This window comes from Leopardus geoffroyi, chromosome B2 (genome assembly GCF_018350155.1).
Source record: "Leopardus geoffroyi isolate Oge1 chromosome B2, O.geoffroyi_Oge1_pat1.0, whole genome shotgun sequence".
NCBI classification, from domain to species: domain Eukaryota; kingdom Metazoa; phylum Chordata; class Mammalia; order Carnivora; family Felidae; genus Leopardus; species Leopardus geoffroyi.
Window position 1 is genome coordinate 32231163 of NC_059332.1, and position 26712 is coordinate 32257874.

The 26712-nt window shown below is 55.0% G+C and overlaps 5 protein-coding genes across 21 annotated transcripts in view; 3 read left to right on the plus strand and 2 right to left on the minus strand.

Moving 5' to 3' along the window:
- COL11A2 (collagen type XI alpha 2 chain) overlaps window positions 1-1452 on the minus strand; it is a 29343-nt gene extending 27891 nt beyond the window's left edge. For 9 of the 11 annotated variants that reach the window (XM_045497877.1, XM_045497870.1, XM_045497876.1 and 6 more), the window contains exon 1: window positions 683-1004. In XM_045497877.1, coding sequence (XP_045353833.1) covers window positions 683-764 — 82 coding nt within the window. In that variant the 5' untranslated portion in view covers window positions 765-1004. Of the gene's footprint in view, window positions 1-682; window positions 1006-1095 lie in introns of those variants that run through there. The other 2 variants (XM_045497869.1, XM_045497878.1) reach the window with 2 other exon arrangements.
- Window positions 1453-2185: 733 nt separating this feature from the next.
- On the minus strand, window positions 2186-8953 carry RXRB (retinoid X receptor beta). Of its 6 annotated transcripts, none has more exons than XM_045497880.1 (10): window positions 8441-8953; window positions 7363-7769; window positions 6854-7010; window positions 6318-6497; window positions 5012-5184; window positions 4481-4610; window positions 4154-4286; window positions 3947-4050; window positions 3551-3656; window positions 2186-3453 (listed from the first exon to the last, which is right to left on the minus strand). In XM_045497880.1, exons 1-10 carry the CDS (start codon window positions 8670-8672, stop codon window positions 3306-3308), a joined length of 1770 nt encoding a protein of 589 aa, XP_045353836.1. In that variant the 5' UTR covers window positions 8673-8953; the 3' UTR covers window positions 2186-3305. The 6 variants fall into 6 exon arrangements, with proteins under 6 accessions (XP_045353836.1, XP_045353837.1, XP_045353838.1 ...); XM_045497881.1 differs by having other exon boundaries at window positions 3947-4038; window positions 8441-8952; XM_045497882.1 differs by having other exon boundaries at window positions 7522-7769; window positions 8441-8947.
- Window positions 8954-9059: 106 nt separating this feature from the next.
- SLC39A7 (solute carrier family 39 member 7) lies at window positions 9060-12667 on the plus strand. 2 transcript variants are annotated; one of them, XM_045497888.1, is made up of 7 exons: window positions 9060-9859; window positions 9950-10118; window positions 10280-10333; window positions 10466-10630; window positions 10776-10914; window positions 11121-11319; window positions 11776-12667. In XM_045497888.1, the coding sequence occupies exons 1-7, from the start codon at window positions 9449-9451 to the stop codon at window positions 12046-12048; spliced, it is 1410 nt and encodes a 469-aa protein (XP_045353844.1). In that variant the 5' UTR covers window positions 9060-9448; the 3' UTR covers window positions 12049-12667. The 2 variants fall into 2 exon arrangements, with proteins under 2 accessions (XP_045353844.1, XP_045353845.1); XM_045497889.1 differs by having other exon boundaries at window positions 9540-9591; window positions 9966-10118.
- A 180-nt stretch (window positions 12668-12847) lies between these two features.
- On the plus strand, window positions 12848-15107 carry HSD17B8 (hydroxysteroid 17-beta dehydrogenase 8). Its single transcript, XM_045497887.1, has 9 exons — window positions 12848-12946; window positions 13139-13356; window positions 13459-13575; window positions 13686-13778; window positions 13882-13967; window positions 14086-14170; window positions 14379-14421; window positions 14645-14719; window positions 14914-15107. Exons 1-9 carry the CDS (start codon window positions 12901-12903, stop codon window positions 14928-14930), a joined length of 780 nt encoding a protein of 259 aa, XP_045353843.1. The 5' UTR covers window positions 12848-12900; the 3' UTR covers window positions 14931-15107.
- A 1104-nt stretch (window positions 15108-16211) lies between these two features.
- RING1 (ring finger protein 1) lies at window positions 16212-20760 on the plus strand. Its single transcript, XM_045497886.1, has 7 exons — window positions 16212-16949; window positions 17062-17197; window positions 17995-18155; window positions 18263-18478; window positions 19193-19582; window positions 19768-20041; window positions 20344-20760. Exons 2-7 carry the CDS (start codon window positions 17120-17122, stop codon window positions 20443-20445), a joined length of 1221 nt encoding a protein of 406 aa, XP_045353842.1. The 5' UTR covers window positions 16212-16949; window positions 17062-17119; the 3' UTR covers window positions 20446-20760.
- The last annotated feature ends 5952 nt before the right edge of the window (window positions 20761-26712 follow it).

Consider the following 26712-nt stretch of genomic DNA (forward strand, 5'->3'; position numbering starts at 1 on the left):
GGTTGTGGACACTAGGGTCCCAGGGGAGCCCCGCTGGCCAGAGGGGGAGGGGTGGGGCAGGAATGCAAAGAGTTGGCTCTCGCCTCAGACACCTGATCCCAGCCTGTCCAGCGGCCGTCCTGTTGGCAGCCAGCCCCAGTGCTCCCCAGAGCCAGCCGCGTGGCAGCATCGAGGGCACAGGGAGGGGGAAGGGGATCCTGTCGGGGAAGCCAGTGGGACAAACAGTCCAGGCATCCCTTCTTTCTCTACTCACTAGGCTCTGCTCTGACCCACAGATGCTCGCCCCTCACCCCAGACATATAGATAGAAAGCCCAGAAGATATACACACCGTCCTCACCCATCAACACTGGCATCTACCTGGCCACCCCAGCATTGGCTGGACTGCACCAGCTTTGGCCAGCTTTGGCTCTCCCAGAGTACCTCAGCATCCAGTCCTCTCTTTAGGTGAGCCTCCACCTTTCAGCTTTACCTGCCCTCTCCCAGTTACTCCAAGGAGGCAAAGAGATCCCTATCTTTGTTCCAAGGGAACCGAGTGACCTGCCCTCGAGTCTGGACCCTTAGCCCCCTAAATCCCCTTTTTGAACTTAGAAGCTCTGCCTCGGGCATCAGCTATCTCCTACCCAGGGGGGTACTCAGAGCTGCAGCCTGACTCCAAGAACCCAGGCGTCGGACTCCTCTTACCTGCCCAGGCAGGGACGGCGCTCAGCCCCAGCACCAGCGGTACCAGCAGGAGGAGGCGATGACAGCGGCTGCACCGCTCCATGGCTGGCGACCCGAACGCCCGGTCCCAAGGACCTACGGGCGGCCGGAGGCGCTGAACGCCCCCAAGGCTGACAGGAGAGAGCGAGCAGGCTTTGAGCCTCGGACGCCCGGGTCCTGCGGAGGTCAGAGGCTGTTGGGTAGCAACAGCTCTCAGCGGCCCAGCTCCATGCAACGAGGCGCCGTCGGGGCTCTGGCGCTGCTCCTTCCTCAGTGGCCGCCGCTCCTGTGTGTCCCCGGCCACCCCGGCGGCCCACAGCCCCCACCCCGCCCCCGCCCCCGGCCCAGCCCCCGCCTCCAACCGCCCGCCCACAGCCACCGAGGGGAAACCCCACCCTCGATCTCCACCTGGTTGGGGGGGGGGGGTGGCGGTGGGAGACAGCAGCCCTCGTTCGCTGACCCTTGCTCCTTGCAGAGGCTGAATGGCCTATACCCCCGATTCCTTTTTCGGGAACCCCAATATCTCTTCCTCTGCCCCTTCCTCTTCTAGGACTCAGACGTCCAGTCAAAGCCCCCACCTCAATCCCCTCCCCGTTAAGGGCCCAGAGCCCCTTTTCAGCAGTCCTGGGCGGGATTTAGGGCACTGTGGGAGGAGAGAGGCGGGCCTGGGGGTCTCTACCTCCCCCCAACAGGTCTCCATAATTACTTCCCCCCGCCCCGCCCAGTGTAATTACAGAGCCGGCCTGGGGTGGGGGTATTTATAGACAAGGCTATAGATAGCGACTGGAGACCTGCAACCCGACGGCTGCGGCTGGGGGGGGGGGGGGCAGGTGGTTAGAGGGGAGGCAGAGGGACTTAGTTTGGGGGCGGAGAGAGCCAGAGACTGTACAGCCCGACACAGACAGGATAATCAGGTCCAAGGAGATGAAAATGGGGGGACGAAGTCAGGGAGTCCGGGAGCCCAGGTGGCAAGGGATTCAGGGGGCCGTCGACGCTAGTTGGAAGAGTCCGGGGAAACAGGGTCACTCAGGGACGAGAGGCCGCCTCCGGGCGGGCAACGCCTGAGGAGGCCGCCGCGCTCAACGCCCAGTGCGCCCCCACGGACGGGCACGGCGCCGGGTCTGCCCGGAGCCCGTGGCGCGGCCGGAGAAGACAGGAGCGAGCCGAGGCGCCGCCGCCCGCTGGCGCTAGGAGGGCGCAAGCGAACAAGGCGCCTTTGAGAATCAGCTGCCCCCCTCTTCCTCCTCCGGCCGGCCCCGCCCCCAGCCTGGCACACCCTCTCCCCCCTCCCCGACAAAGCGCGCCTTGTGTCCCCCACCCTGTGCCCGCCTCTCAGGCCCCGGGGAACCTCGGCGGCGGCGTCAAGGGAGCTCGTCCGGAGCTCCCGACCGGATGCCCCCCCCACCCCACCCCCCCCCCCCCACACACACACACACGCGGCCAACGCAGTGCTGCCGCCCCCCCCCCCCAACACAGTCACCTCAGTCCAGAAAACAGCGATTTTAATTTGAAAGCTATTTTATGTGTGACTGAAAGAGAAGGGAAAGGAAACCCAGAGAGAAGGGCTGCGAGGCAAAAATCATGCAGCCCCAGCACCCTATCTCTGCAGGCTGACCATCCCCCCCTCAATTCTCAGGCCAGGGTCCTGTGTCCCCAGTCTACACTGTGCCCAGGTCTGGGGGAAGGCTGTGAAAGGAAGGGCCTGAGGGCTACTCACCAAACCACCCTGCCATCACATCCCAGGCCCCATCCCCCAAGTTAGACAAGAGATGGGGGAGGGGATAGGGAAGGCCAGTGCTTGAAGGGCCCCAGGGACAGACCATCTCAGGGCCCTGCCTTTCCCAAACACCACCTCCACCACTGGCATTTCTTAGTCAACCTGGGAAAGTACAGTACTTCTTTGAGTCTAACTGCAAGTCTCTATCCTCAGAGGAAATTAAAAATAGCAGATCGGTTCCTACATCTTCACCCACCCCTTAACCACCACCACCTTTTTATTCAGTCTGACTGCAGCAGGAGGTGAAGTGTGAGGGGGGCTCTGAACAGGAGACAGTGACAGGGCTCCTCCCTCTTCCAGAGTAGCCCCCACCTGCTGGGCTACTGTCAAGGCTGTCAAGGCCTGGAGGAAAGCCTGTCAGAGCGCTACTCCCATGTCCATCAGTTTGGGGGGCCTGCCCCCCAGTATCCATCTCCAGGAGAGTTCCCATTTTCTCTCTTCACATGGGTAGCTAAGTGAGGCAAGATGAGAAGGAAGCAAGGTCCTGTGAGCAAGGCCAGTGCTTTGTGCTGGGGGAAGGGGAGATCGTTCAGGCAGGGGGTAAGAAATCACCCCAAATCATGACAGACCCAAGACAAATTCAGAGACTCAAGGTCACTGAAGGATGAGGTCCAGCCCTCACAAGGATCTGGGATCCCCTCTGACTTGGGATATCAAGCAAACCTCTTGGAGGGTTTATGGATCCCCTTGGAGGTCTCAACTCTGCCCCGTACTCCTCACCCCACCAAGATTCTAGGACACGGCCCCTCCCCACCGTGCCCCCAAGGCTGGAGTCCCTCTCAGATGTGTACTCCTCAAGTGTGAGGAGCACCACGTGTAGGTCTGGGCTCAGGCCAGCTGGTGGGGAGCCTCAAGCATCTCCATGAGGAAGGTGTCAATGGGGGTGTCTCCAATGAGCTTGAAGAAAAACAGATGTTCTAGACACTTAAGGCCGATGGACCTGAGGGCAGGAAGACGTAGCAGCAGCTTGGCAAACCTGAAGCAGAGGTGGGAGAAGACAGCTGGAACCACACAGGCCCTGAACACAACTTCATGGCACCCCACAACCCCACACCCCCACAGCTCCTTCTCACCGTCCCTGCTGCTCAGGGTACTTCTGTTTGCAGTAGGTCTCCAGTGATGCATACACTTTCTCCCTCAGAACCTCCACCTCACTGGGGTTGGAGAGACCCTTGGCATCTGGGATGGCAGGGAAGAGAGGAGGAAGAAGACAAATCAAATCAGGACAAATGTGGAGATGTGGCCCACATGATGTCCCTTTTGGGCCCCACCTACTGGCCCTTTAACAGATGCCTGGCTAAGTTGTGGAATGGGGCCAAAGGGGAACGTATCAGTGCATGTGGGTTTTTCTTGGTCAGCTGGGAGAGTTCCAGATTGAGGGGGATAGCTGGGTAACTTAGGAGTCTCCGGAGAAGAGGAGGCTCCAAGGTTGCCTTGGTCTTGAGAAACAGGGGTAATCCTCCTCTTACCTGGATTGAACAGAATGATTGCCCTCAGGCAGCCAAGCTCTGTCTTGTCCATCCTCATGTCACGCATTTTGGACACTAGCTCTGTCAGCACCCTGGAGAGGGACCTGCAGGTCACTCAAAGGTCACAGCTCAGCCAGCCTTGGACACGGACCAGCCTATAGCCCCACCCCCTCTACCTACAGGCCAGCCTAGCCGAAGGCCACTGACCGATCAAAGATGGCTCCCACGCCTGCAGAATGGGCTGAGTTGCGGTGCACATGAAGACCTGTGGCGAGGAGGATGCCATCTCGGACATCAATGGATCGGTGGGAGAAGGAAGCAATGAGGAGCTCGTTCCAGCCTGCGTGGGGGGCGGTAAGGGTCAGGAGCCAGAGCTCAGACCATGGGATTCAAAGCATATCAGGGGAAAAGAAGAAGTGAGGAAATCAATGAACTTGGCTCCCTTGGTATGTAAGTATGCACTGGGGTCACTGAAGGTCAGAGGTCAAACAGGGATCAAATATCAAGAGATAAAGGGGATCCAAGGTCACTGACCTGCCCGTAGCAATATGACCTGGTCATCCAGAGGCAAGGAAGAAAAATGTGGGATCCTCTTCGCCCACTCAACAAGCGTGAATAGCTGTTTGTCAGCTGCCTGACAGATGTTAGTCACGGGGTCATTTGGCTGCAGGGGATGGGGAGGTAAGAGTTACGGAAGGTCTGGAGGTACACTGGAAGTCCCCCCCTTGTAAGAGGTTTCTGACACCACCTCCTTATCTAGAGTCTCCCTTCAAACCCATCTGAACCAATCCCCGTTAGTCAGGCTTCTCTTCTGGCATTCGCGAAAACAATTATTTATTTAGGACTAGCCCATGGTTCTACCACTGGGTTGTTTTGGGATGGGGACAGAGAAAGCTATCACACCCACCTCAGATGTTTGAGAGACCTTGTTTGGCAGCACTTCCAGTCCCAGGCAGTGTTAGGGGGGATGGAGGGTAAAGGGAGGGGAGAGGGAAATAGAACCAACCTAGACTCCCGTCCCCCATCCCCCATCAGGAGAGAGAGTGGATTGACCCCATCACTCACGCTGCTGCCGCTACCCCCGGTTCCCCCAGGACCCTCAACGCCCTGGTCACTCTTCTGCTCCACGGCAAGCTCTGCCTCCAGGATCCTGTCCACAGGCATCTCCTCGGGGGCTCCCCCAGCCCCCTCCCCATCCCCGTCCTTGTCCTTCCCCCGCTGACGTTCCTCCTGTACCGCTGGGGTGGGGGGAGGGGAGGAGAAGAAAAAGTGGAAAGTCAACAGTCAGCCGTGAAGGGTTCTGAAATGTCTTTAGGGCCTCATCAGGGTTCTCAAGGCCCTTAGGAGATATTTATAGAAATTAGAGAAGTCACTAGAAATGGTAGACTAGGGAGTCTGGAAGCAGGGGCTATAAAAGAGCATATAAATAAGCCAAGAAGGAGAAGAGGAAGGCAGGATAAAGGAATTAGGAAGAAAACTAACATTTAAACCTAGGGTCTAAGAAATGGGCCAAATACAATTTAACATTCACTCAACTATTATGAAAATTCCAGGATCTCTTATCTTTGTTATTAAAGATGAAAATTTTAGGGCTTGGAGAAGTTAGACGGCTTGTCCAAGTTCTCATAACATAGAGCAAGTCGTCCATCTAAATCCAAGTGTGCCTGGCTGCAAATCTGGTACTCTTCCGATTCAACAAAGTCACTGTGAAAGGATCACTGGCCCGGGTCTTCAAGCTTGTGGGTTCTGATTGCAGCCCTGCCCCCTCTTTCGTTGCATGACCCCAGGAAAACCAGGCCTCAGGCTCATCTTCTCTAAAATGAGGCATTGGACCAAGATACCTTAAAGTGTCTGAAAATTCCAGAATTAGACTTAAAAAGTAAGAGAAAGAGAAGGGGAGGCAGCCCTGAGGTCTTCAGTAAAGTCTGCAGCTTCAAAGAATAGAGTCCCAGACTTTGGAGGAGGAATCACAGATAACAGGGAGACAGAGAGAGAGGGAGAGGTAAATCACAGGCACACAAGCACTGGTCAAAAGAGGGGGAACTATTCAGGTTAGTGAAGGGGAGACAGAGAAACTCATCATGGGTAAGGAATAGTTATCCTACCCTAGCACCAGATGGGAGGGGTCATGGGTGCCAGACACAGAGAAGCAGCCCCATTTAAAAAAGGAAACTCAAGAGAACAGAGCAGAATTCAAGAGACAAGAGCTGATGAGGAGGGAAGAGAGAAATCAAATATCGCCCTCTGGAGGAGGAGGGAGAACAGTCCAGTCCTGAGAGGTACAGTCTGCAGTTTCCTGCAGTCTTCCCTCCACCTCCTCCCTCCTCTCCCATAGGGTAGCCAAGGAAGCCCGGCTGACGCAGGCCCTTACCCTCCCTCTTCATGCCAGTGGCCAGGCACTTCTGATAACGGCAGTACTGACAGCGGTTTCGCTGGCGCTTGTCCACTGTGCAGTCCTTGTTGTCCCGGCACGAGTAGGTCAGGTCCTTACGGATGGTACGCTTGAAGAAGCCTTTGCAGCCCTCACAGCTGTAAACCCCGTAGTGTTTGCCTTGAAGGAGATGGGAACAGCAACAGCAAGGCCGCATGTAGACTCCTCACAATCAAGTCCCTTGCCAACTTCCCTCCCAGCAAACTTAGTTTAAATCCATCCACACAGATGGGGAACCAGGACATGAGGGATGACCTGGTCCCACTCTCCTTACTGTTCAAAAACCCTATAGCAGCCCCCTCTTCCCCCTGACCATCCCCCATCCCACATCTGAGCTTCAGGTCCCTTAGTCATCACCAGGCTTCCTCCCATCCACTTGCTCCAATGCAACCCCATGAGCCCCTGGGAATCCCACAGGTGATGGTAAATGTCAGATACTCTCTTTCTTCCTTTCCAATGATCTCTGAGCCCCATACCTGAGCTTCGGTCCCCGCAGATTGCACATAGCCGTTTACCAGCCCCAGGGCCACCTGGAGGGGGTGGACAGTGCAGGCCCCGGACCCCTAAGACTGGTGGCTTCACATCTTCAGGGGGGCCAGACCCACCCCCAGGGAGCGACACTGTTGAGTTAATCTGGGATGGGGGAAATAGGGAAGTCACAGGGAGACTCACTGGGAAGGAGAATCTCTCAGAGGTCATGGAAATCATCCCCTACCACCTAGGCAGGGCCCTGCATTGCACATCACAGAGGACATTATTTACATTGCAGTCTATGTGAAGGGCCACCCTTGGAGCACAACCCCCCAAAAATTAGACATACAGTTCTCCTTGAAATTGTGCAACACAGGGGCCCTGAAGGGCATATATCTCAGGACGGCAGATGGGATAAAAAGGGCAGAAAAATAACTGATAGATGAAAGGGACATCAGAATATCGGGTTGTTTTATAGGGCTGGGAAGGAAGCATGCACTGAAAGATCAGTCACCTCAGGAAGGGCAAGGGGTCTCACAAGGACCACAGGCCTGCCAGGATTAGAGGACTGGAAGGTCAGTGGGCCATGGGGAAGTTCACACAAGGATCTGGGGTCACAAGGAAAACAAGGAAATGAAAGTGGAGAGGCAGTCAGTGAGCCACGACCTCTCACCTGGGGACTGCTGACAGGCCCGGAGAATCCTGGGGGAGCTGGAGGGGGCAGACCAGGGGACCCCATGGAAGAGCTGATGACTGGGAAAGGGGAGCCCAGTGGAGGGGGTGGCATCGGGGGTGGGGGTGGGGCCCCGGAACCTCCAAGGGTCGGGGCTGCTGAAGGGGGTAGGGGTAGGCCAGGAGGAGAAGGGGGAGGGGCCCCCTGGGGAAGGGGATTCGGGGAGGAACTGTCTGGGCTTCGAGAGTCTGAGGGAGGGGTACGTACAGGCACAGAGACACACAGACAGAAAGACAAAAAGAGAAAATGAGTCTTAGATCATCCAACTGGAGACTTTAATTCTCTCTAATCCCCCGCCGCGCCCCACCCCAACCCAACCCACCCCACCCATCCTCAAGTTCAGAAACACCCTGTTGTCAAACAACGGTTTAACTCCTAATTGTGGTGAGGGGAGGGGGTTAACAAAAGGCAGGATAGTTCAAGTGAGGGACAATTCCAAGCAATCCGTTTGGTCACCCCAAGCCAGACATGTCTTATGTGGGTGGGGCAGCACGTGGGGTGGAACTGACAGCCCCTCCATTCCCAGCGTGTAGCCAGAGCGTGCAAGGAAAACAGGTGGAAGGGACCCTTCCTAGGACGCAGCATCTGCCTTCAAACGACCAGAGTCCCCAAACTCGAGGACTCAAATCCCATGCCCGGGACCTCTGGATTGTAGGGCCTCAAACAGCCAAAGCTAGGAGGGCGGAAGCTCCCCCGCCCCGCCCCGGTGGGGGAGGGCGCTAAGGCCCTCGGGAGGGAGGGGACGCATGTTTACAAACAAGGGGGCGGGAGCGCCAGGGAAAGAGCTCCAGGGGACGGGGGGGAGGGGTCGCAGATAACGCGGTGACTGGTTCGCCGGTCCGTCCGCTAGGACACTCACCCCGCCCGCTGTCGCCCATCCCGTCCCGTCCAGCCTCCCCTGGCTCCGGCTCCGGGGTTTGTTGTTCTCCGGCTGCTGCCGCCGCCGCCGCCGCCGCGGGATCCAGCCAGGGCCGTCGCCGCCGCCACCGGGAGGCGACCCCACAATGCATTTCTTTTCGCACCCCCACCGGCCCACACTGCCCTGCGGCATGCCGCTGGGGGAGGAAGGGCGGGCGAGCAGCCCAAGACATGACTCTTGGGTGAGTGCAAGGATACCGTAGAGGTACCAGGGATTCCCACGTATTGACCGGGGGACTAGCTGAGCACGAGGAAGCCCCAGAGAAAAAGACTCTGGCCTGAACCGGGTCAAATTAAGCGCTTCGCTCTGCTCTGTACCAAAATGACAGCGCCGATATGGCAGCCATCTTGGTATAGACGGGAAGTCTCCGTGCTAGTTCCCGCCCCCTCGTCTAGTTGGAAACGGAGGAGGCGGTCTCCTCAGCCCAGTTAGCCGGCCTCGCCCAGCCTCCCCTCAAATAACCTCCACACCTGCGCATGCGCGCCAGAGCAGCGTGGCCTCGCCGCCACCGGTGTGTCGCCATCTTGGTAAAGGTATCGGGACGGAGGTGGAGCGGAACTTCCTGTTCTCGCGGGAGCCAGAGGCGGGACTGCCACGTCCGAGCAAACCGGGAAAGGAGAAGATCCTGAAGCCGGTGAGAATTCCCTGCTTTACCCTACCGTCCTTTCCAGACCTTTTCCATCTTCTAGTGGATCATAGAGACTAGGGCCCAGAGAGTCCGTAAAGTGGAGGATCAAAGCCTAGAGCGGTGTCCCAGGGCCCTACATCCGGGAGGGGGTTCGAGATGAAGAGACCGAGTCTTGGGAACAATGTGGGTGGGGACAGAACGGAATGGGGGAGCGGCCCATAGAAGTGGACGGAGGGCACGAACGGAGTAAAACTGACCCTGCATAGGTGTAGAGTTGAGGGTCAAGTGGAGTCACTATCTCTGTCCCTCTGGTCAGCGTGATGGCCAGGGGCCTGGGGGCTCCCCACTGGGTGGCCATGGGACTGCTGACCTGGGCGGCCTTGGGGCTGCTAGTGGCCGGACACGGGGGTCATGGCGACCTGCACCAGGACCTGCACGAAGACTTCCATGGCCACAGCCACAGGCGCTCACAAGAGGATTTTCACCATGGACACAGTCATGCCCATGGCCATGGCCACACTCACGAGAGCATCTGGCATGGGCATACCCACGGTCACGAACATGGACATTCACATGAGGATTTGCACCATGGCCATAGCCATGGCCAATCCCATGAGAGCCTCTACCACAGAGGACATGGACATGACCATGAGCACAGCCATGGAGGCTATGGGGAGTCTGGGGCTCCAGGCATCAAGCAGGACCTGGATACTGTCACTCTCTGGGCCTATGTGAGTCCCCAGGGGATGGGAGAGAGAGGGGCCGGTTCTGGATTGTTGGGACACCCCACACCACTTGACCCCTGACTCTCCCCTCACCAGGCACTGGGGGCCACAGTGCTGATCTCCGCAGCTCCATTTTTTGTCCTCTTCCTTATCCCTGTGGAATCAAACTCCCCCCGGCACCGCTCTCTGCTCCAGATCTTGCTCAGTTTTGCTTCCGGTGGGCTCCTGGGAGATGCCTTTCTGCACCTCATTCCTCATGCCCTGGGTAAGTGATTTTTGGCCACTACTGCAAATCTTAACATATTTTATTCTCTGGGCAGAAGGGTTCTTCATCCTTTGTGATCCTTGACCTTCCAATATTCCCCCAAATGCATGCCCCTTGGGCAGGGTATTCACTCATCTGGCTTTTTCTCCCCCTTCCTCTAGAACCTCATTCTCACCACCCTCTGGAGCAGCCTGGACATGGACACTCCCACAGTGGTGAGGAAGGGGTGGATGGAGATGTATTGGGATGTTGAGAGAGGTCTTTCCCTCCCTGTTCTCCTCCTGCACTTGGGGAGGAGGAGTCTGGAATCCATATTTCCCTTAATGTCTCAATGCCTCTATTCCCAGGCCAGGGACCCATTCTGTCTGTGGGACTGTGGGTCCTCAGTGGAATTGTTGCCTTTCTTGTGGTGGAGAAATTTGTGAGACATGTGAAAGGAGGACATGGACACAGTCACGGACATGGACACGCTCATGGTCACACACAGGGAGGTCATGGGCATGGAAGACAGGGTGAGTACAGGAACAGCTTTCCTTGAAAGCCACCTTGCCTGTTGCAGAATCCCCTTACCTTACGGCTCTTCAGCAGGAGGGGACTTCCCTTTTGAGGACATTTCTGGAGATTTCTGTTCTCCACTCTACTAACTTCTTCCCTCAGAGCGTTCTTCAAAGGAGAAACAGAGCTCAGAGGAAGAAGAAAAGGAAGCAGGTGGGTCTCGGAAGAGGAGAGGAGGGAGCACAGGGCTCAAAGATGGGCCAGTGAGACCTCAGAATTCTGAAGAGGAAAAAAAAAGGTTCAGGTGAGGGCCAGGGTTATCGATAAACTTGGGCAAAGGATATCACAAATCACGTGGAATATACACTGTGGGTAATGGCAGGTGTCTGAGAAACATGAAGGGGCTGGATGTGAAGTGGTCTCTGGGGGGAGATGTGATAATGGCTGAAGGGCTGGGACAAGGGGTGGTAGATGACTCTAACCATTGTCTTCCTTTTTACTTGTACAAGATCTGCGTGTATCAGGGTACCTGAATCTGGCTGCTGACCTGGCACACAACTTCACAGATGGTCTGGCTATTGGTGCTTCATTTAGAGGAGGTCGGGGGCTAGGGATCCTGACCACAATGACTGTTCTGCTACATGAAGTGCCCCATGAAGTTGGGGACTTTGCTATCCTGGTCCAGTCTGGGTGCAGCAAAAAACAGGTTGGTAATGATGTGCGTGAGACACGATTTCCTCAGTCTTTACCTCTCCTGTTCACCCACCCAAAACCCAAGATCGCCTTGCATTAGCTTCAGACAAGTTGGTACTGTTACAAACAATACAGCCTCTAGAAACGAGGGAAAAGAACTTCTGTTTCTTTGTCCTGTGGCTCAGTATTTCTTGAATTCTAGTCCACAAACCGTCTGAATGGTTTATGAGGGTGTTTTACACTGCCCCCCACCCTGACCTTCTGAATCAGAAGTTCTGTGGAAAGGAACTCTTTGATATTTTTAGGTTTTTCAGAAAGTGTCGATTCTAGATCCTCCTCTTTTTGCCTTATTCTTCAGGTCCCAAAGACATGCACCCTACCCATATATACCTGTACCCCACCAAACATGTCTAACCACTGATCATCTTTAGATGTTGTTGAATGCCTTTCTGTCTTTTCTGCCCACCAGGCGATGCGTCTGCAACTACTGACGGCAATAGGGGCACTGGCAGGCACAGCCTGTGCCCTCCTAACTGAAGGAGGGGCAGTGGGCAGTGAAGTTGCAAGTGGTACAGGTCCTGGCTGGGTTCTGCCATTCACTGCAGGTGGCTTCATCTATGTAGCAACGGTGTCCGTGTTGCCTGAGCTGTTGAGGGAGGCATCACCGTTGCAGTCACTTCTGGAGGTGCTGGGGCTGCTAGGGGGAGTTGTCATGATGGTGCTGATTGCCCACCTTGAGTGAGAGGTGGGGTAAACCGTCCCCACTCCAGCCCTAAATGTCTAGTGTGTAAGCCTTCCAGGTCAGGGGTCTGTGGAAGTTGGGGACCCTGGCCAGGGATGTCTGCTGAAGGAAGTTGTAAGCTAGGGAAGTGGTAACGTTGGCATTAGGGCCATCAAGATTTTGCAGTCTTATAAGAGCTGCAGAAGTGAGAATGAGAAGTCAGAGGGACCATAGTGTTAGTCATGTGCTGACCATGTTGTTGGGTTTAGGGGGTTAAATGGGGCCATGAAGAAGGCTGGAGAAGAGAGGTGATGACAGCCTACCCCGTGTCCCCTACCAAACCTGTTTGCAGAAAACCAAGCTACCAAGAGCAGGTTTATCCAAGGTCCACCCTCCCTTCCCACCTGTTGGTGGAAGCTTCAGGGAAGACCAGAGCCCTGGACAGAGTGGGTAGCAGGAAGAGTGGGGGATATACATCAATTAAACATCAATCGTGTGTCCTGATTTGGGAGTGATTGAGGGGGGGAGGTGGGCTTGCCAGTCTCATGGCCTGATTTTTTTTTCCTATTCTTTTGATATCACTGAATTGAGGGGTAGGGGTGGTAACCGGAAATAAAGTCCTCGGATCTTCCGCCCCAAACGCGGTCTTTGTCTTTTTTGAGAGAATGAGGGCCCCTCATCTTCCCATTCCCCAGGCCCCCAAGCGGTGGCGCGTGACCACGCCCCCACGGTGGAGGGTCAGCCTGTGCTGGTGGCCGCCGAAGGCTCAAAGCTGGGCGGGCTTAGGTTGGCGCGGCTTTGCTCTTGCCACGCCTCCTTTGCGCTAGGATTGGTTCAGTGCTGGGTTCAGTGCCCGCCCACCCGCCGGCGGACATGGCGTCTCAGCTCCGTCTCCGCTCGGCGCTGGCCCTGGTCACAGGTTGAGGGAATGTTCTTCCAGGGCGGGTCGGGGTGCCGGAGTGTTGTCCGGGGACGCCCTTGGGGTCTGCAGCCGCTGTGACCTCTGGCCCCTGGTCTGAATTTTACTACTTTGCGCCCTGTTGACCCCTGACCCTGCCTACTCCTCCCTTTCTCCCCTTCCCCCCACTCCGTGTGTTCTCTCCCACCTCAGGCGCGGGTAGCGGCATCGGCCGAGCTGTCAGTGTGCGCCTGGCCAGAGAGGGGGCCGCCGTGGCCGCTTGCGACCTGGACGAGGCGGCAGCATGCGAGACGGTGCGGCTGCTGGGCGGGCGGGGGAGCGAGGAGGTGGCGCCCTGCGGGGGCCACGCAGCCTTCCAGGCTGACGTGTCTGAGGCCGGGGCGGTCAGGCGCCTGCTGGAACAAGTACAGGTGAACGCGAGACGACCTCGCCCCCTTTAAAGAGCCAACATTGATTGTCTTCACTAACCCGGCTCTACTTGGGTTTTGGTGTGTAACCGCCCCCTTCCATAGGCCTGCTTTTCTCGCCCACCGTCCGTCGTTGTGTCCTGTGCTGGGATCACCAGGGATGAGTTTCTGCTCCACATGTCTGAGGATGACTGGGACAAAGTCATAGCTGTCAACCTCAAGGTGGCGACTTCTGAACCTGTGACTTCTGGTTTCTCTAGCCTGGGGGAGGGAGCTGGAGGAGGACTGTCACCCAACTGTTCCTTTCTGCCTTGTTACTCTTTCCCCACCAGGGCATCTTTCTAGTCACTCAAGCTGCAGCCCAACTCCTGGTGTCCAGTGGTTGTCATGGTTCCATCATCAACATCAGTAGCATCACAGGGAAGGTTAGGTTGAGTTAGGAGAAGGTCAGCCAGCCAATTTGGGCACAGAGAGGAGAGCCCCTCCTTGGGACTCCTGACTCATTCCAAATCTCTGACTCACCTATAGGTGGGGAACATGGGTCAGACAAACTACGCAGCATCCAAGGCTGGAGTGATTGGGCTGACCCAGACTGCAGCTCGAGAACTTGGCCGGTTAGTCAGACACAGCTGGGGGTACAGAGGGATTTGCTGAGCCATGTGGGAGGTCTGGGGAGGGGGTGTGTCAGTGTTGAGCCCTTTCCAGAGTCAGCAGCCACTCTCCCTTCCACAGACATGGGATCCGCTGTAACTCTGTCCTCCCAGGGTTCATTACAACACCCATGACACAGAAAGTGCCACAGAAAGTGCTGGACAAGGTAGGAGGCTGTGGGTAGAGGGCAGAGTTATTCAGACACCCAATCTCTCTGGGCTTCAGAGAGAATGCTGAGCACAGGGCCTGACAAATAGTAGATATTCAATAAGTGTACAAGGAATGAAAAAAGAAAAAGGTGCCACAGACATCCTACCAAAAAAAAAAAAAAAAGTAAAAGAAACATTTACACATGTATGAGTGTTTTCTTACAGGTGACTGGAATGATCCCGATGGGGCATTTGGGGGATCCTGAGGGTGAGCACTGAATAAGGAAAAGGAGTTAGGGAGGGGGCCTGAATGAAGAAATCCCAAACTTTGTGGGATCTGAAAGGATCTCACCAGGATTGGTGGTTGGTGTGTGTGTGTGTGTGTGTGTGTGTGTGTGTGTGTGTTGGTGGGGAGGGGTTCTGGTGGGAGGTGATGACTTTGGATCTATGAAAGTGAATAGGATTCTGCCTTTTCCCCACCATTCCCATAGATGTGGCAGATGTGGTCGCATTCTTGGCATCTGAAGACAGTGGATACATCACAGGGGCCTCAGTGGAAGTCACTGGTATGAGGCCATCATGGGGAGGGAGAAGGCAGAGAAGTGGAACCCAGATGATAAGAGAAAGCAAGAGAAGGGAGTCTGGAGCCACTAAGGGAAGAGCAAAAGTTCCCATAGGCGAGGGACTGAACTGGGCACCCCCCCCCCCAGCCCATTTGTCTCCACCTATGCATCTGTCCAAATGTTTCTGCCCCTCCCAGGAGGTCTTTTCATGTAACTGCTTCACGGACCCTGGATTCTGCTCACTCCCCCACCACTCCACCCGGCCTCCTGCTGATGAGGACTCTGAGTTCCCAGGCTACAAAAGGGGTGGCAGTGTATGGCTCTGGAATGCTGAATATGGGAGGCAGGGGTGCTTGTGACCCTAATAAATTCCAAATCCTCTTCCCTGCCACCTCCGGTTCTTCTTGTGTCTAAGCCCTCAGACCCTTCCCCACCTCCCCCTCCTTTCCCTTTCCCGAAGGATTGTTCCCTTTCACTGCCTGGTCTCCCAGGGCAACCCCCGCCGCCGGGTGTGAGAGGAGAGAGTGTATGTCACTGTGTATGCGTGACATTCTGGGTCTTTATAGAGGGAGGGGGTCTCTGCCCCCACCCCCTTCCACTGGTCCTACAGCCCCAGTACCCTCTCCCCAATTCCCTGGGTCCTTATGGCCCCCAAGGGTGGTTTGTTCATGGCCCCATCCTGGTGTCCAGTCTGGCCTTGGGAGGGGGTCTTGGAACAGGTGGCCCTCCCCTACCCCCTCCCTTTTCTGAGTCCCCCCCCCTCCCCTTTCTCTCCACCTTACAATAGCTGCAGCCGGCCTGGGGTCGGGTGGGGGGGATTAGGGGAGGGGGCCAGGATTAGGGGAATGGACCAGCCGATGAAAGGGGCTGGAGGAGAGCAGAAGGGAGGGGGCTGGGAGGAGGAGGAGGAAGGGGAGGGGGTCCGCGCTAATCGACTCTGGAGCCCACATAAGGACTGGCCACGGACTGAAGGAGAGGACAGGGAAGTAGGGGGGAACTGGGGGAGGGGGCGAGGGGACCCACTGCTGCCTTGTCCCAGAAACAGGCTACCCCCTGGCAGCTGCAGCCCAAGTCCGGGAGCCCCAGCCCAGGCTGGAAGAGACAGGACGCCCACTACGGTCTTTCCCCCCCCCCCCCCCCCCCCCCCACATCTCATCCCCTGCCCTCAATGGGGATCGCTCTGCCCCTTTCTCTTCTCTTTCCTCCCTGTCCCCTTCCTTTACAGAAAAGTCCTGGAGGAGGCTTCTGTCCGCTTCCCACTCCAGACATTCTGCCCCTTGTGCCCCCACCCACCCACACGCGCACACCCCCTCCCCTATAGGGGCCCCATCGTGTGTGTGTGTGTGTGTGTGTCCCTGCTTCCGCGTGGTGTCTCCATTCCCCTGTTCCTCCCGTGCGCCTCCCTCCCCCGCCCCGGGCCGCGGCTCTTGATTGTCCAAACGCAATTCTCGAGTCTATGGCTCCGGCCGAGAGTTGAGTCTGGACGTCCCGAGCCGCTGTCCCCAAACCTCGAGGGGAGAGCGGGTCGGAGGGTCTAGGGAGAGCCAAAGCGAAGGGTGCAGCAAGTCCCCAGGGTGGTAAGGGGAATCCCGGGCTCATCCGGATTTAGTTGCGTTCACAGGACTGGAGGACTGAAAAGGCCGAAGATCCTTTCCAGCCTTCCCCCTCCCCTCCCCGGAATGCCGGGCTGGGGTTACGGAGTTGTGGGGAGGGGGGCAGTTGTCCCCCAGAGCCGCTAGGGGACGCGGAGTGGGGGAGGTGGCCCCTTTTCCAACCCCTCTCTACCCTCCCGGGGTCCAAGAGATCCCAGGCCCCGCCCTCCGGAGCGGAGGCCCCGGGTGGGGACCTCGGGAAGGGAACGGTGGCTAAGGTTGGCAGCGCGACGGTGTCGGCCCGGGAACTGAGACCGCGGTCCCCACGTAGCGGGGGACTCCGGGGACGCCGGCTCCTCACGCGAGGCGGACGCGCCCGAGGGCGGGGGAACCCGGGAGCCCACGTCGCGTCCCACCCGAGCCCGGAGTGGCGGGTGACGTCTCCGCTGGCGGGGGCGGGGGGGGGGGCGGGTAGCGGAGGGACAAACGGAAGTGACGTAGGGCCCCAGCGCCCGGGCCATGGCGGCGGCGGCGGCGGGAGCTGCTGTCTGAGCAGCGGCTGCGGACCGAGCGAACTGGGGCTGAGAGCCCGGGCCCAGTGAGAGGCGCTGCGGCAACGGGGCGCGGACGGCTGGAGCCGGGTGAGGGGCAGCGCGGCGCGGGGCGGAGGTTGTGGGGGGAGCCACAGGAGGGGCGGGGTCTGCGCGAGGGCGGCCCCCCTAACACCCTTCCCCCCCTTCCCCCTTTCCCCAGCCTACCTCTCCTCCTCCACCGCTGCCGAGCCCGGGTGGGGGGTCTGTGCCCTGTCACCATGACGACGCCGGCGAATGCCCAGAATGCCAGCAAAACGTGGGAACTGAGTCTATACGAGCTCCACCGGACCCCGCAGGTGATAGGGACTTTCCTTTCACAGCTTACTCCCTTTCCCCAAACCCTTCAAACAGACCCCTATCTCACAGCCTCTTTTCCATTTTTCGCCCTATTCTGCCGACCCTGCCGGATGTCACAGACTCCTTTGACCCCACCTTTGAATCACCTTAATCTTTTCCAAGCACTTTCACATTTATCTCGTTTCATTCTCACATCAGCTATTGCCACAGATGTAGGGCGAGTATGACTGCCTTCATCTGAAAAATAGTAAACACATAGACATTACCTTCAGTGTTCCTCAGTTCAGTGTCAAAGGTCAATGCATATAAGACTTTCCTTCCAAGTTTACTAGAAATGGAGCCCTCCCCTGTGCAACCCACCCCCTCACCACGCCTTGCCAATATTCTGATACCATAATGAGATGGGGCCCCAGAATCTGTGTTTTAAACAAGCACCACAGGGTATTCTGATACAGGTTGCACCCAGACCACACTTTAAGAAATTAGATTGAAAAAGTCTTCCCCAAACCCCACATCTGTGCCACCTCTGCCCCAGACCTCTGACCAAACCTCAGATCCTCCTGTTGCAAAGCTCCTACTTTCAGTTAATGGACACTACTCCTTTCTGTTCTCCATTCTCTCCAAGTCACTAGCTCCTCTTTCTCAGAATTCCCGTCTTCCTCAAGTGGTCAACACGGGGTACCCAGATTCTGTTATTTCACTGTATTTCTCAAAACTCCCATTCCATTGACCACCTGTTTCTAAAACCCCTTTCCCCCCAACCCACCATCACCTTTCCACTCACTGATGTCTCCAGGAAGCCATCATGGATGGCACAGAGATTGCGGTTTCCCCTCGGTCACTGCATTCAGAACTCATGTGCCCCATCTGCCTGGACATGCTGAAGAATACAATGACCACCAAGGAGTGCCTCCACCGATTCTGCTCCGACTGTATTGTCACGGCCCTGCGGAGCGGGTAATGGGAGGGATGTGTTTGAGATGGGGTGAAGGGTACAGAGTTGGGGCCTCAGTGTCCTAGCGACTGAGACTGACCCATTGAGGGCCTCCTCTCTCCCACCCCAGGAACAAGGAGTGCCCTACCTGCCGCAAGAAGCTGGTATCCAAGCGGTCTCTGCGGCCAGATCCCAACTTTGATGCCCTGATCTCTAAGATCTATCCCAGCCGGGAGGAATATGAGGCCCACCAAGACCGGGTGCTCATCCGCCTCAGTCGCCTGCACAACCAACAGGCACTGAGCTCCAGCATTGAAGAGGGGCTGCGCATGCAGGCCATGCACAGGTTCGGGCCGGGAGAGAGGCGATAGCAGGGCTGGTGGGACAGATCCGTGGGTCAGACTCCTGGTGCCGTCTTTGCTGCCTGCCAGCTTCTAAACCTTAGCATCTTAATAGCTAACCACAGCCTGATTGTCAAGGTCTGGAAGCCAGGGGTGTAAATTGCAGCTTCCTAGTTAGCAACTGGTACTACTATTCTTAAGAAAAAATTAGCTCACCCTCTAATTTTCTAGAAGTTAGAACAGTGGAGTGATTTTGAGCATAAACTCTGGATTCACCTTGCGGGGAATTAAATGACCTTCTAGGCCAGCATTGCTCAGTCTTTAATATGCATCCAGATTACCAGAGGGTCTGTGAAAAATGCAAATTCTAATTCAGTAGGTCTGGAGTTGGGCCTGAAATTCTGCATTTCTACAAACCTATGTGACTGGTTCTTGGAGTCCATGTGGAGAGGCAAGAGGCTGTGGTTGCACACAAGTTATCTAACATTTCTAAGCCTCAGTTTTCTCAACCATAAATAGAGTATAATCACCTGCTTCTAAGATTTGTACTATGTGAGGCGATCAGTGCAAAATACTTAGCAGTGTGTTTGGCGTGTAGTTAGTGTTTAATAAATATTAGGTGTCATCATTAAGATTTCCCTGATCTCTTGTTCTCTTAAGTTTAAAGTTTAAACCCCTTATCTGTGGTGCTTTCTAACCTCAACCACTTGCTTCTACAGGGCCCAGCGTGTGAGGCGGCCGATGCCCGGGTCAGATCAGACCACCACGATGAGTGGGGGGGAAGGAGAGCCTGGGGAGGGAGAGGGGGATGGAGAGGATGTGAGCTCAGACTCTGCCCCTGACTCTGCCCCAGGCCCTGCTCCCAAGCGACCCCGTGGCGGGGGTGCAGGGGGGAGCAGTGTAGGGACAGGGGGAGGTGGCACCGGCGGGGTGGGTGGGGGCGCCGGTTCTGAAGACTCTGGTGACCGGGGAGGGACTTTGGGAGGGGGAACCCTAGGCCCCCCAAGCCCTCCTGGGGCCCCCAGTCCCCCGGAGCCAGGCGGAGAAATTGAGCTCGTGTTCCGGCCCCACCCCCTGCTCGTGGAGAAGGGAGAATACTGCCAGACTAGGTGAGAGCCCTGTCTTTCCCCTGACCTCTGAGAAATCAAAAAGATCATATAGATGTCCATCAGAAGTGGGCTTCACCCAAACCCAGAAAGAAACCCTAACCCAGAAGCCCTTTTGGAAAATCCCCTACTTCCCTTTTCCATTTGCGGCTTCCTGTCCCCTAAACCTGCCTTCTTTCCCACTTCAGGTATGTGAAGACAACTGGGAATGCTACAGTGGACCATCTTTCCAAGTACTTGGCCCTGCGTATTGCCCTTGAGCGGAGGCAGCAGCAAGAAGCCGGGGAGCCAGGAGGGCCTGGAGGGGGCGCCTCTGATGCCGGGGGACCTGATGGGGGTGGTGGAGAGGGTGGGGGTACCGGAGGAGGTGACGGCCCTGAGGAGCCTGCCTTGCCCAGTCTGGAAGGTGTCAGTGAAAAGCAGTACACCATCTACATCGCCCCCGGGGGTGGAGCTTTCACGGTGAGAGCCTCTGAGGGCAGTGCTATAAGAGGGGAGAGGCTGGGAGGGTGGCCTGGGGCCACACAGACCCTGGATCCTGACCTCCTAACTAGCCCACCCTCCTCTCTCCCTCTGCATCTCTCATCTCACGTCTGTGTCTTATCTTCTTCCTACTCACTCTCTATGCCCCTGCTTTACCCCACCTTTTTTATTATTCCTTTTTCTTTCTTCCTCCCTTGGTCACTTTCTGCCTCTCATTCATATCCTTTACCACCTTCTCCAACTTTTTCTTACCCTGCCTCTCTCTTCTACCCCCTCTGTAGACACTGAATGGCTCGCTGACCCTGGAACTGGTGAATGAGAAGTTCTGGAAGGTGTCCCGGCCACTGGAGCTTTGCTATGCCCCCACCAAGGATCCAAAGTGACCCCACAAGGGGACGCCAGAGGATGGGGACCAGGGGGTGTCCCTGTGTCCTGGCCCACCACCCCAGCTTCTTTGTTCCCCAGTGCCCCCCAGCCCAGCCAGTCAGCAAGAGGACACAATTGAGGACAAGTGGCTTTTATACAAAGTGTCTATATCAGATTCTTCTATATTGTACAGAGTGGGGCATGCGCCCCCATCTACTGCCTTTTCTATTGCCCCTCAACCTCCCATCTCTACAAGATGTTGGGGAAGGTGAAGAACCCTCCCCTTCATGCTCCTCTACCAACAACAAATTTGCTTCTTTTCCTCTTTGAAACCTGCAGTTCTGTGTGTGTTTATCACGGGTGTACTAGAAGGGGTGGGGGGAGATTGGGGAGACAAGCTGGAAATCATGTGGAATCAACCTTGGAAATGGGGAGGAAATGTCAAAGGTTATTCACGGTATGTAAATCCCATTTTTCTGAGTCCCCAAATCAGCAAATATGTTCGAAACTAGCGGGGACCAACCTATGAAGTTGAAAGGGACAGGGTGAAGAGGTAAGCGGTGTCTGAAGTCTTCTCAAACTTGCCCCCTAAAAGCTGAATCGCCCAGCTTGAGATCCAGGATTTAAATACTAAAGGGAAAGCAGGAAAGTGGCTCCAGAGTAAGGCATGTTGGTAGACTCCAACGGGACCCACCGTAATGTTTGGAAGGAGAATAATTTTTCCTCACTGCAAGAAGCTAGTTTCCATAGCTGGAAAGACAAGAGGGAGGGAAGTGGGGAGCGCTGCCAGAACCCCCCCGAGCTGGACATCTCGGCCGCCTCCCAAAGAAGGCGGACAGGACCGGGGACTACAGTTCCCAGGAGTGAGCGAGCCGATGCCCGCCGAGCCGCGGGCTGAGTGGAGGGAGGGCCGCGCGGGAGGTGTAGTTCTGTGCCTGTCCAGGCAGCGGCCCAGAGCTGAGGGGTGGGGGTGTCAAGTGAAGCCATCGCTGGCTCCGGGCTTCGAGTTCCGCGAGCGAGCCGGGCCCCAAGTCCGGGCGGGGGACGGGGTGCTCGGCTGCGCGCCGGGTCTCGGGCACTGCGGGGGTCGGGGAGGAGGACCGGCCTCCCCAGGAGTAACTGATGCTCCTTCTACCCCCTTCAGCCTCTCTGCCCCTCACTTCCTGTTTCCGTTGCCCTTCGCGCCCCCACCCGACCCGCCCCAAATTCCTGCGGCTCGCTCAGTTCTCCGCCCCGCTGGCAAAGAAGTCAGCCTCTCGATCTGACCCACGGACCCGAGGGCATCCCAGCCCACGCTTGGGATTTCTCTTTTCCCCTGGTCCCTAACACCTTCAATACCGACTGAGGGGCACCTCGAGCCCCAGCAAGTCTCGCAGACCTGGTGGCCTGGAGCTCACCCCCAGAGCCCTCTCGCCCTGCAGAAATAGACAACACCCACTTCACCCTTGTAGGAGCCCCTTTCTGTGCCCGCTCCCCGGAACCCCTGATCTTGGCTCCCCTCCTCTCCAACCGCAGGTATCCAGCGGCTGGGGAGCTCCCGGGACGGTGGGTGGGGTAGGAGGAGAGGTGGGCGTTGCTCCTGAAGTTTCGAAGAGAGAGAGAAACAGATGCGGAGGAGTCGGGAAGGATGGAAGGATACCGAGGTGGAAGTTGATGCGTATGTAATGAACCCGGCTTCTCCTCTGGTTCCAGGCGCTGCCAGGAGCGTCAGCGCAGCCTCTCGTTGCTGGTTCCCTCGCAGCCTCTTCGGTCTCTGTTCCCCCGCCCTCTTGCTGAACTCTGGAACAGCCAGCGGCCCCTGGCCCCTGTATCTCCTTTCCTATGGCTCCTCTGCCCCTCCCTGGCTCCCCAGTCAACACCACCCCACCCTCCCCTTCTGTCCACTTCTCACATTTCGACCCCTGTCTCCTCTCTGCTGCCTCCATGACTGAACTTTGAAGATGTGCCTGTTTATTTGGGTGACAACATATGGGAGACCTAGCAAACCGTTGCCCTGGGTAAGTCTCCTTCACCCACGCAGGAAGGAAAGAATAACTACCCTACTTGACCAGGTGTTCTCCCTCCCCAGTGCTGGGAGAAGGAGGTGTTGTGGGGTGGGGGTTAGCTCAGATTCTGTTGCACCGCTAGCTTCCCTGGGATAGTTCCCCAAATCTTTCAGCCTCTCTCAATTAAGCCTGCATATATAGATTAGGCAAAGCAAGAGATACAAAGTATACAAAAAAGCAATGGACTATTTTGTTGAGGAACAACATACCTGCAGGAGGGTAACTAACAATGCAAAGGAGCAAGATAGAGAAAGAAAGGTTACTAGAGCCGGAGAGACCTGGGAGGAAATCTTCACCCCGCCACTTAAACTGAGGGTCCTAACACATAAAACTCTGTAGGTGGGGCCATTGTGTTCTAACAAACCTTCCATGTGATTCTGATGTGCACCAAGGCAAAGAACCACTGCTGTAGGTGCTCCATGAGATGTTAGCTTTGTCCTTATAGGGTGAACGGCAAATGTCCCTCGAAGGGGCTCCATACCTGGAGCAGGGGGATCACTGGGAGCCTGTAGGGTGGTTAGGAAGGGCCTTGCCGGGGAGGTGGGACCAGGCCAGCCAGGATCAATGAGAAGGGAAGAAGAAAGTCTTGGGTGGGGGAAGGGATGGGGGGTGAGGGGGGAAACCTCTCTCTCTCTCTCTTTCTCTATGTTACGCATCCACCTCCCCCCTTTTTCCTCGCCCAGGCTTCTCAGTCCCCAGACCGTGGCATGTCGTGTGTCTGAGTGCAGAAAAACTTAGAACTCCTTCAGGTACAAGTGTCCCAAGGACGTCTTCTTCAGTGTGTGCATTCCCCGCCCCCCCAGTGTTGTCAAGCCCCAACACAAGCACTTCCTGTCCTGTTATCTCTACTTAATTCATGAAATTGTTTTCTTCATGTCCTCTTCTTGTGCTGGGAATCTGCTTCTTGTGCTGGGAACGCTGGGAAGCGTCCCCTCCCCATGGTGCCTCTGGCCCCAGCCTGGCACTGAGGAGGGTGCTGTTATAATTTATTTGTCATTCACCTATTTATTTATTTATTTATTATTATTATTTTTTTATTTATTTATGTTCATTCATGAGAGAGAGCATGCCAAACAGTGTGAGCGGGGAAGGGGCAGAGAGGGAGAGACACAGAAACTGACGCAGGCTCCAGCCTCTGCGCTATCAGCACGAGCTATGGATTCGAGGCTCAAACTCACGAACTGTGAGATCGTGACCTGAGCCGAAGTCGGATACTTGACTGAGCCACCCAGGCACCCCTACCATTCACCCTTTTAGAAGATTCTGTTGGGGGAGTTGCTGCCTTGGGCAACACTTGCAGTAAGTTTATTGTTACCATTCACGTTAAAAGAAAAGGTAGACCTTAGTTCTTGGGTTAACTCCCCGCTAAGTATACCCTTTAGAATTTGGCAGATTTCTCCCAATGATGTGTCAGAGAGGCTGATTATTGACTCATAAAAGAAGCAAGGAAAGAACCTTTAGAGGCAAAAGGATCACTGGGGGGACTGCTGGTCAGTTTCACCTTTTCAGGAAGTGTGTACTGAGTCCACACCACCTGTCAGGGGCTGTTCTGGGACCTGGGTCTTACAAACAGGCATCCTATGATGTGGCCCCTGCCTTTGAAAAATTTGACGTAGAGGTGTTCATGGCGAGCATGTCAATACTGAATCCACCTCTAGTCTGATCAGTTATATCCGTTAAAATATGTCTCAAGTCTGTCCCTTCTTGTCCATCCTTCCACCTCCCTGCTCCAGCCACCATCTGGACCATCTGGCTCTCCTCTGAATCACGGCAATAGCTGGAGAAGCTGGGAATGGCCGTCGAGAATACAAGCCCGCATACCTGAGTTAGGCCTTTTTGAAATGCAAATCCGATTGTCGGGCGCCCTGCTTAAACCCATTCAGTGCTTTCCCATTGATTTTAGGTTAAAGACACAAGTCCTTAACCTGGCCTCGAAGGCCCTGCCTACAGTGATCCTGCGGGCCTTTCCGGACTCCTCTCCCACCACATTTCCACTCAGTCTGAAGACTCCACTTCCTGTCCGCTTTGCACTTCCTCCCGCAGACAGCCTTTGTGCAGGCTAGGCCCTCAGGCCTGAAAGGCTCTTCCTCCCATTTCTCTTTCAGCTAGCTCCTCTTCATTCCTCAGATCTCAGCTCCTCTGCCAATCCTCAGGAAAACTACCCTGACCTTCCTTCCTGGGTCAAATCCCACTCTTCTGAGCCCCCACACCAAGGTGTACCTTTCCTCTGAGGCACTTGGCATAGTTGCAGTTCCGTGTTTGTTCATTATTTGATGGATGTCTGTCTCCCTGGAAGATGTAAGTGCTCTGAGGGCAGGGATCATGTCTGCAGATGCTCGCTCTTGTCATATGCAGGGGACGTCGAGCTGGACACTCCATAAATATTGAGTTGAAATATTGGTTTAATGGATGCCTGCGTGCCAGGATCTGGAGTAGGGGGCTACGTATTTCAGAATCTCAGAGAGGATTGTTTGAGGCCACGATGGGAGAGGAGGTTTTGGTCCTGAAGAGGTAGGGAAATTAGATGAACAGCGGCCAAAGCTGACTCAGAAGAAACAGAAAACCCGAACAGATCTATAAATTCTAATAAATTGGGGCGCCTGGGTGGCGCAGTCGGTTAAGCGTCCGACTTCGGCTCAGGTCACGATCTTGCGGTCCGTGAGTTCGAGCCCCGCGTCAGGCTCTGGGCTGATGGCTCAGAGCCTGGAGCTTGTTTCCGATTCTGTGTCTCCCTCTCTCTCTGCCCCTCCCCCGTTCATGCTCTGTCTCTCTCTGTCCCAAAAATAAATAAACGTTGAAAAAAAAAATAAATAAATTCTAATAAATTGAATGAGAAGTTAAAACACACACACACATTTTACAGATGTATTATTCTGCCAACTCTTTTTTTTTTTTAAAGTAAACTCTACGCCTAATGTGAAACTCACGATCTTGAAATCAAGAATCACAAGCTCTACAGACTGAGCCACCCAGACATCCCTATTTTGCCAACTCTTACAAACCATTTGTTTATTTATAATACGTCTGTCCCAGACGATGGAGAAAGAGGGACAGTCACACTTATAAAATTAAAATCCTAAATAAAATATTAGCAAACTGAATCTGGCAGAATCCGTGCAAGTGTGTGTGCATGTGTGTGTGTGTGTGTGTATGTGTGTGTGAGACCAAGAAGGGTTTATTGCAGGAACACAAGGATGGTGTACCTTAAAAATCTATTAATGAAAAATAAATGAAAGAAAGAAAGAAAAAAAGAGAGAAAAAAGAAAGAACAAAGAAAGAAAGATATTTACAACTGGATGTAGTAAAAGGAAAAAAATGGGAGCACCTGGGTGGTTCAAGAGTCAGTTAAGAATCAGCTCAAGCGGGGCACTCGGGTGGCTCAGTCTGTTGAGCGTCTGACTTTGGCTCAGGTCATGATCTCACGGTTCATGAGTTCGAGCCCTGCATCAGGCTCTGTGCTGACAGCTCAGAGTCTGGAGCCTGCTTCAGATCTGTGTCCCTCTCTCTCTTTCTCTCTGCTCCTCCCTTGCTCACGTTCTGTCTCTCTCTCTCTCTCAAAACTAAATAAATGTTTAAAAAATTTTTTTAAAAAAAGAATCAGCTCAAGAGTCAGTTAAGCATCCAACTCTTGATTTCCACTCAGGTCATGATCTCACAGTTTCATGTGTTTGAGCCCTGTGTGGGCTTTGAGCTGAGAGTAAGAAACCTGCCTGCAATTCTCCCTCTGCCCTGCTCCTCCCCAGCTCATACCCTCTCTGTCTCTCCCAAAATAAATAAATAAACTTTATAATAAATAAATAAATAGGAAAAAATGATTGCCCCAGTAGCTTCAGAGAACACACTGGATGAAGTTTAACACTAATTCATTATTTTTTTAAAAAATCCAGTTAACTAAGATGAGAAAATAACTTCCAAAGTCAAGACAAGGATACTGCTTTTTACTGTTTGTATTCAACTTGTTCTAGGGAGTCTGACCTGGCACAATAAGAAAACAAAAAAATAAAGCCATCACTACACATAGATACTTGATTAGTGACAAAGAAAATTTATGAAAACCCACAAATAATTAGAATACACCCCTTTCTGGGGACAAGATTAATATGCAAATATCAATATGCCTATATTACAACAACAAATAGAAGATTTTGTTTTTAAAAATTGCCATTTGGGGACACCTGCTTGGCTCAGCCAGTTAAGCCTCTGGCTCTTGGTTTCAGCTCAGGTTATGATTTCGTGAGT

Coding starts and splice junctions, on each gene's coding strand:
- RXRB (XM_045497880.1), bottom strand. CDS start 8,672: ATGTCTTGGGCTGCTCGCCCGCCCTTCCTCCCCCAGCGGCATGCCGCA. Junction 7,011..7,362: donor GACCCCTTGCCCTTCCTGAG/GTGACTGATCTT, acceptor CCCCCATCCCAG/ATTAACTCAACAGTGTCGCT. Junction 4,051..4,153: donor GTGGGAGCCATCTTTGATCG/GTCAGTGGCCTT, acceptor AGTGACCTGCAG/GTCCCTCTCCAGGGTGCTGA.
- SLC39A7 (XM_045497888.1), top strand. CDS start 9,449: ATGGCCAGGGGCCTGGGGGCTCCCCACTGGGTGGCCATGGGACTGCTG. Junction 10,119..10,279: donor CCTCATTCCTCATGCCCTGG/GTAAGTGATTTT, acceptor CCCTTCCTCTAG/AACCTCATTCTCACCACCCT. Junction 10,915..11,120: donor GAAGAGGAAAAAAAAAGGTT/CAGGTGAGGGCC, acceptor TTTACTTGTACA/AGATCTGCGTGTATCAGGGT.
- HSD17B8 (XM_045497887.1), top strand. CDS start 12,901: ATGGCGTCTCAGCTCCGTCTCCGCTCGGCGCTGGCCCTGGTCACAG. Junction 13,357..13,458: donor GCCTGCTGGAACAAGTACAG/GTGAACGCGAGA, acceptor CCCCTTCCATAG/GCCTGCTTTTCTCGCCCACC. Junction 13,779..13,881: donor TCAGTAGCATCACAGGGAAG/GTTAGGTTGAGT, acceptor ACTCACCTATAG/GTGGGGAACATGGGTCAGAC.
- RING1 (XM_045497886.1), top strand. CDS start 17,120: ATGACGACGCCGGCGAATGCCCAGAATGCCAGCAAAACGTGGGAACTG. Junction 18,479..19,192: donor CGCATGCAGGCCATGCACAG/GTTCGGGCCGGG, acceptor TTGCTTCTACAG/GGCCCAGCGTGTGAGGCGGC. Junction 19,583..19,767: donor GGAGAATACTGCCAGACTAG/GTGAGAGCCCTG, acceptor TTCCCACTTCAG/GTATGTGAAGACAACTGGGA.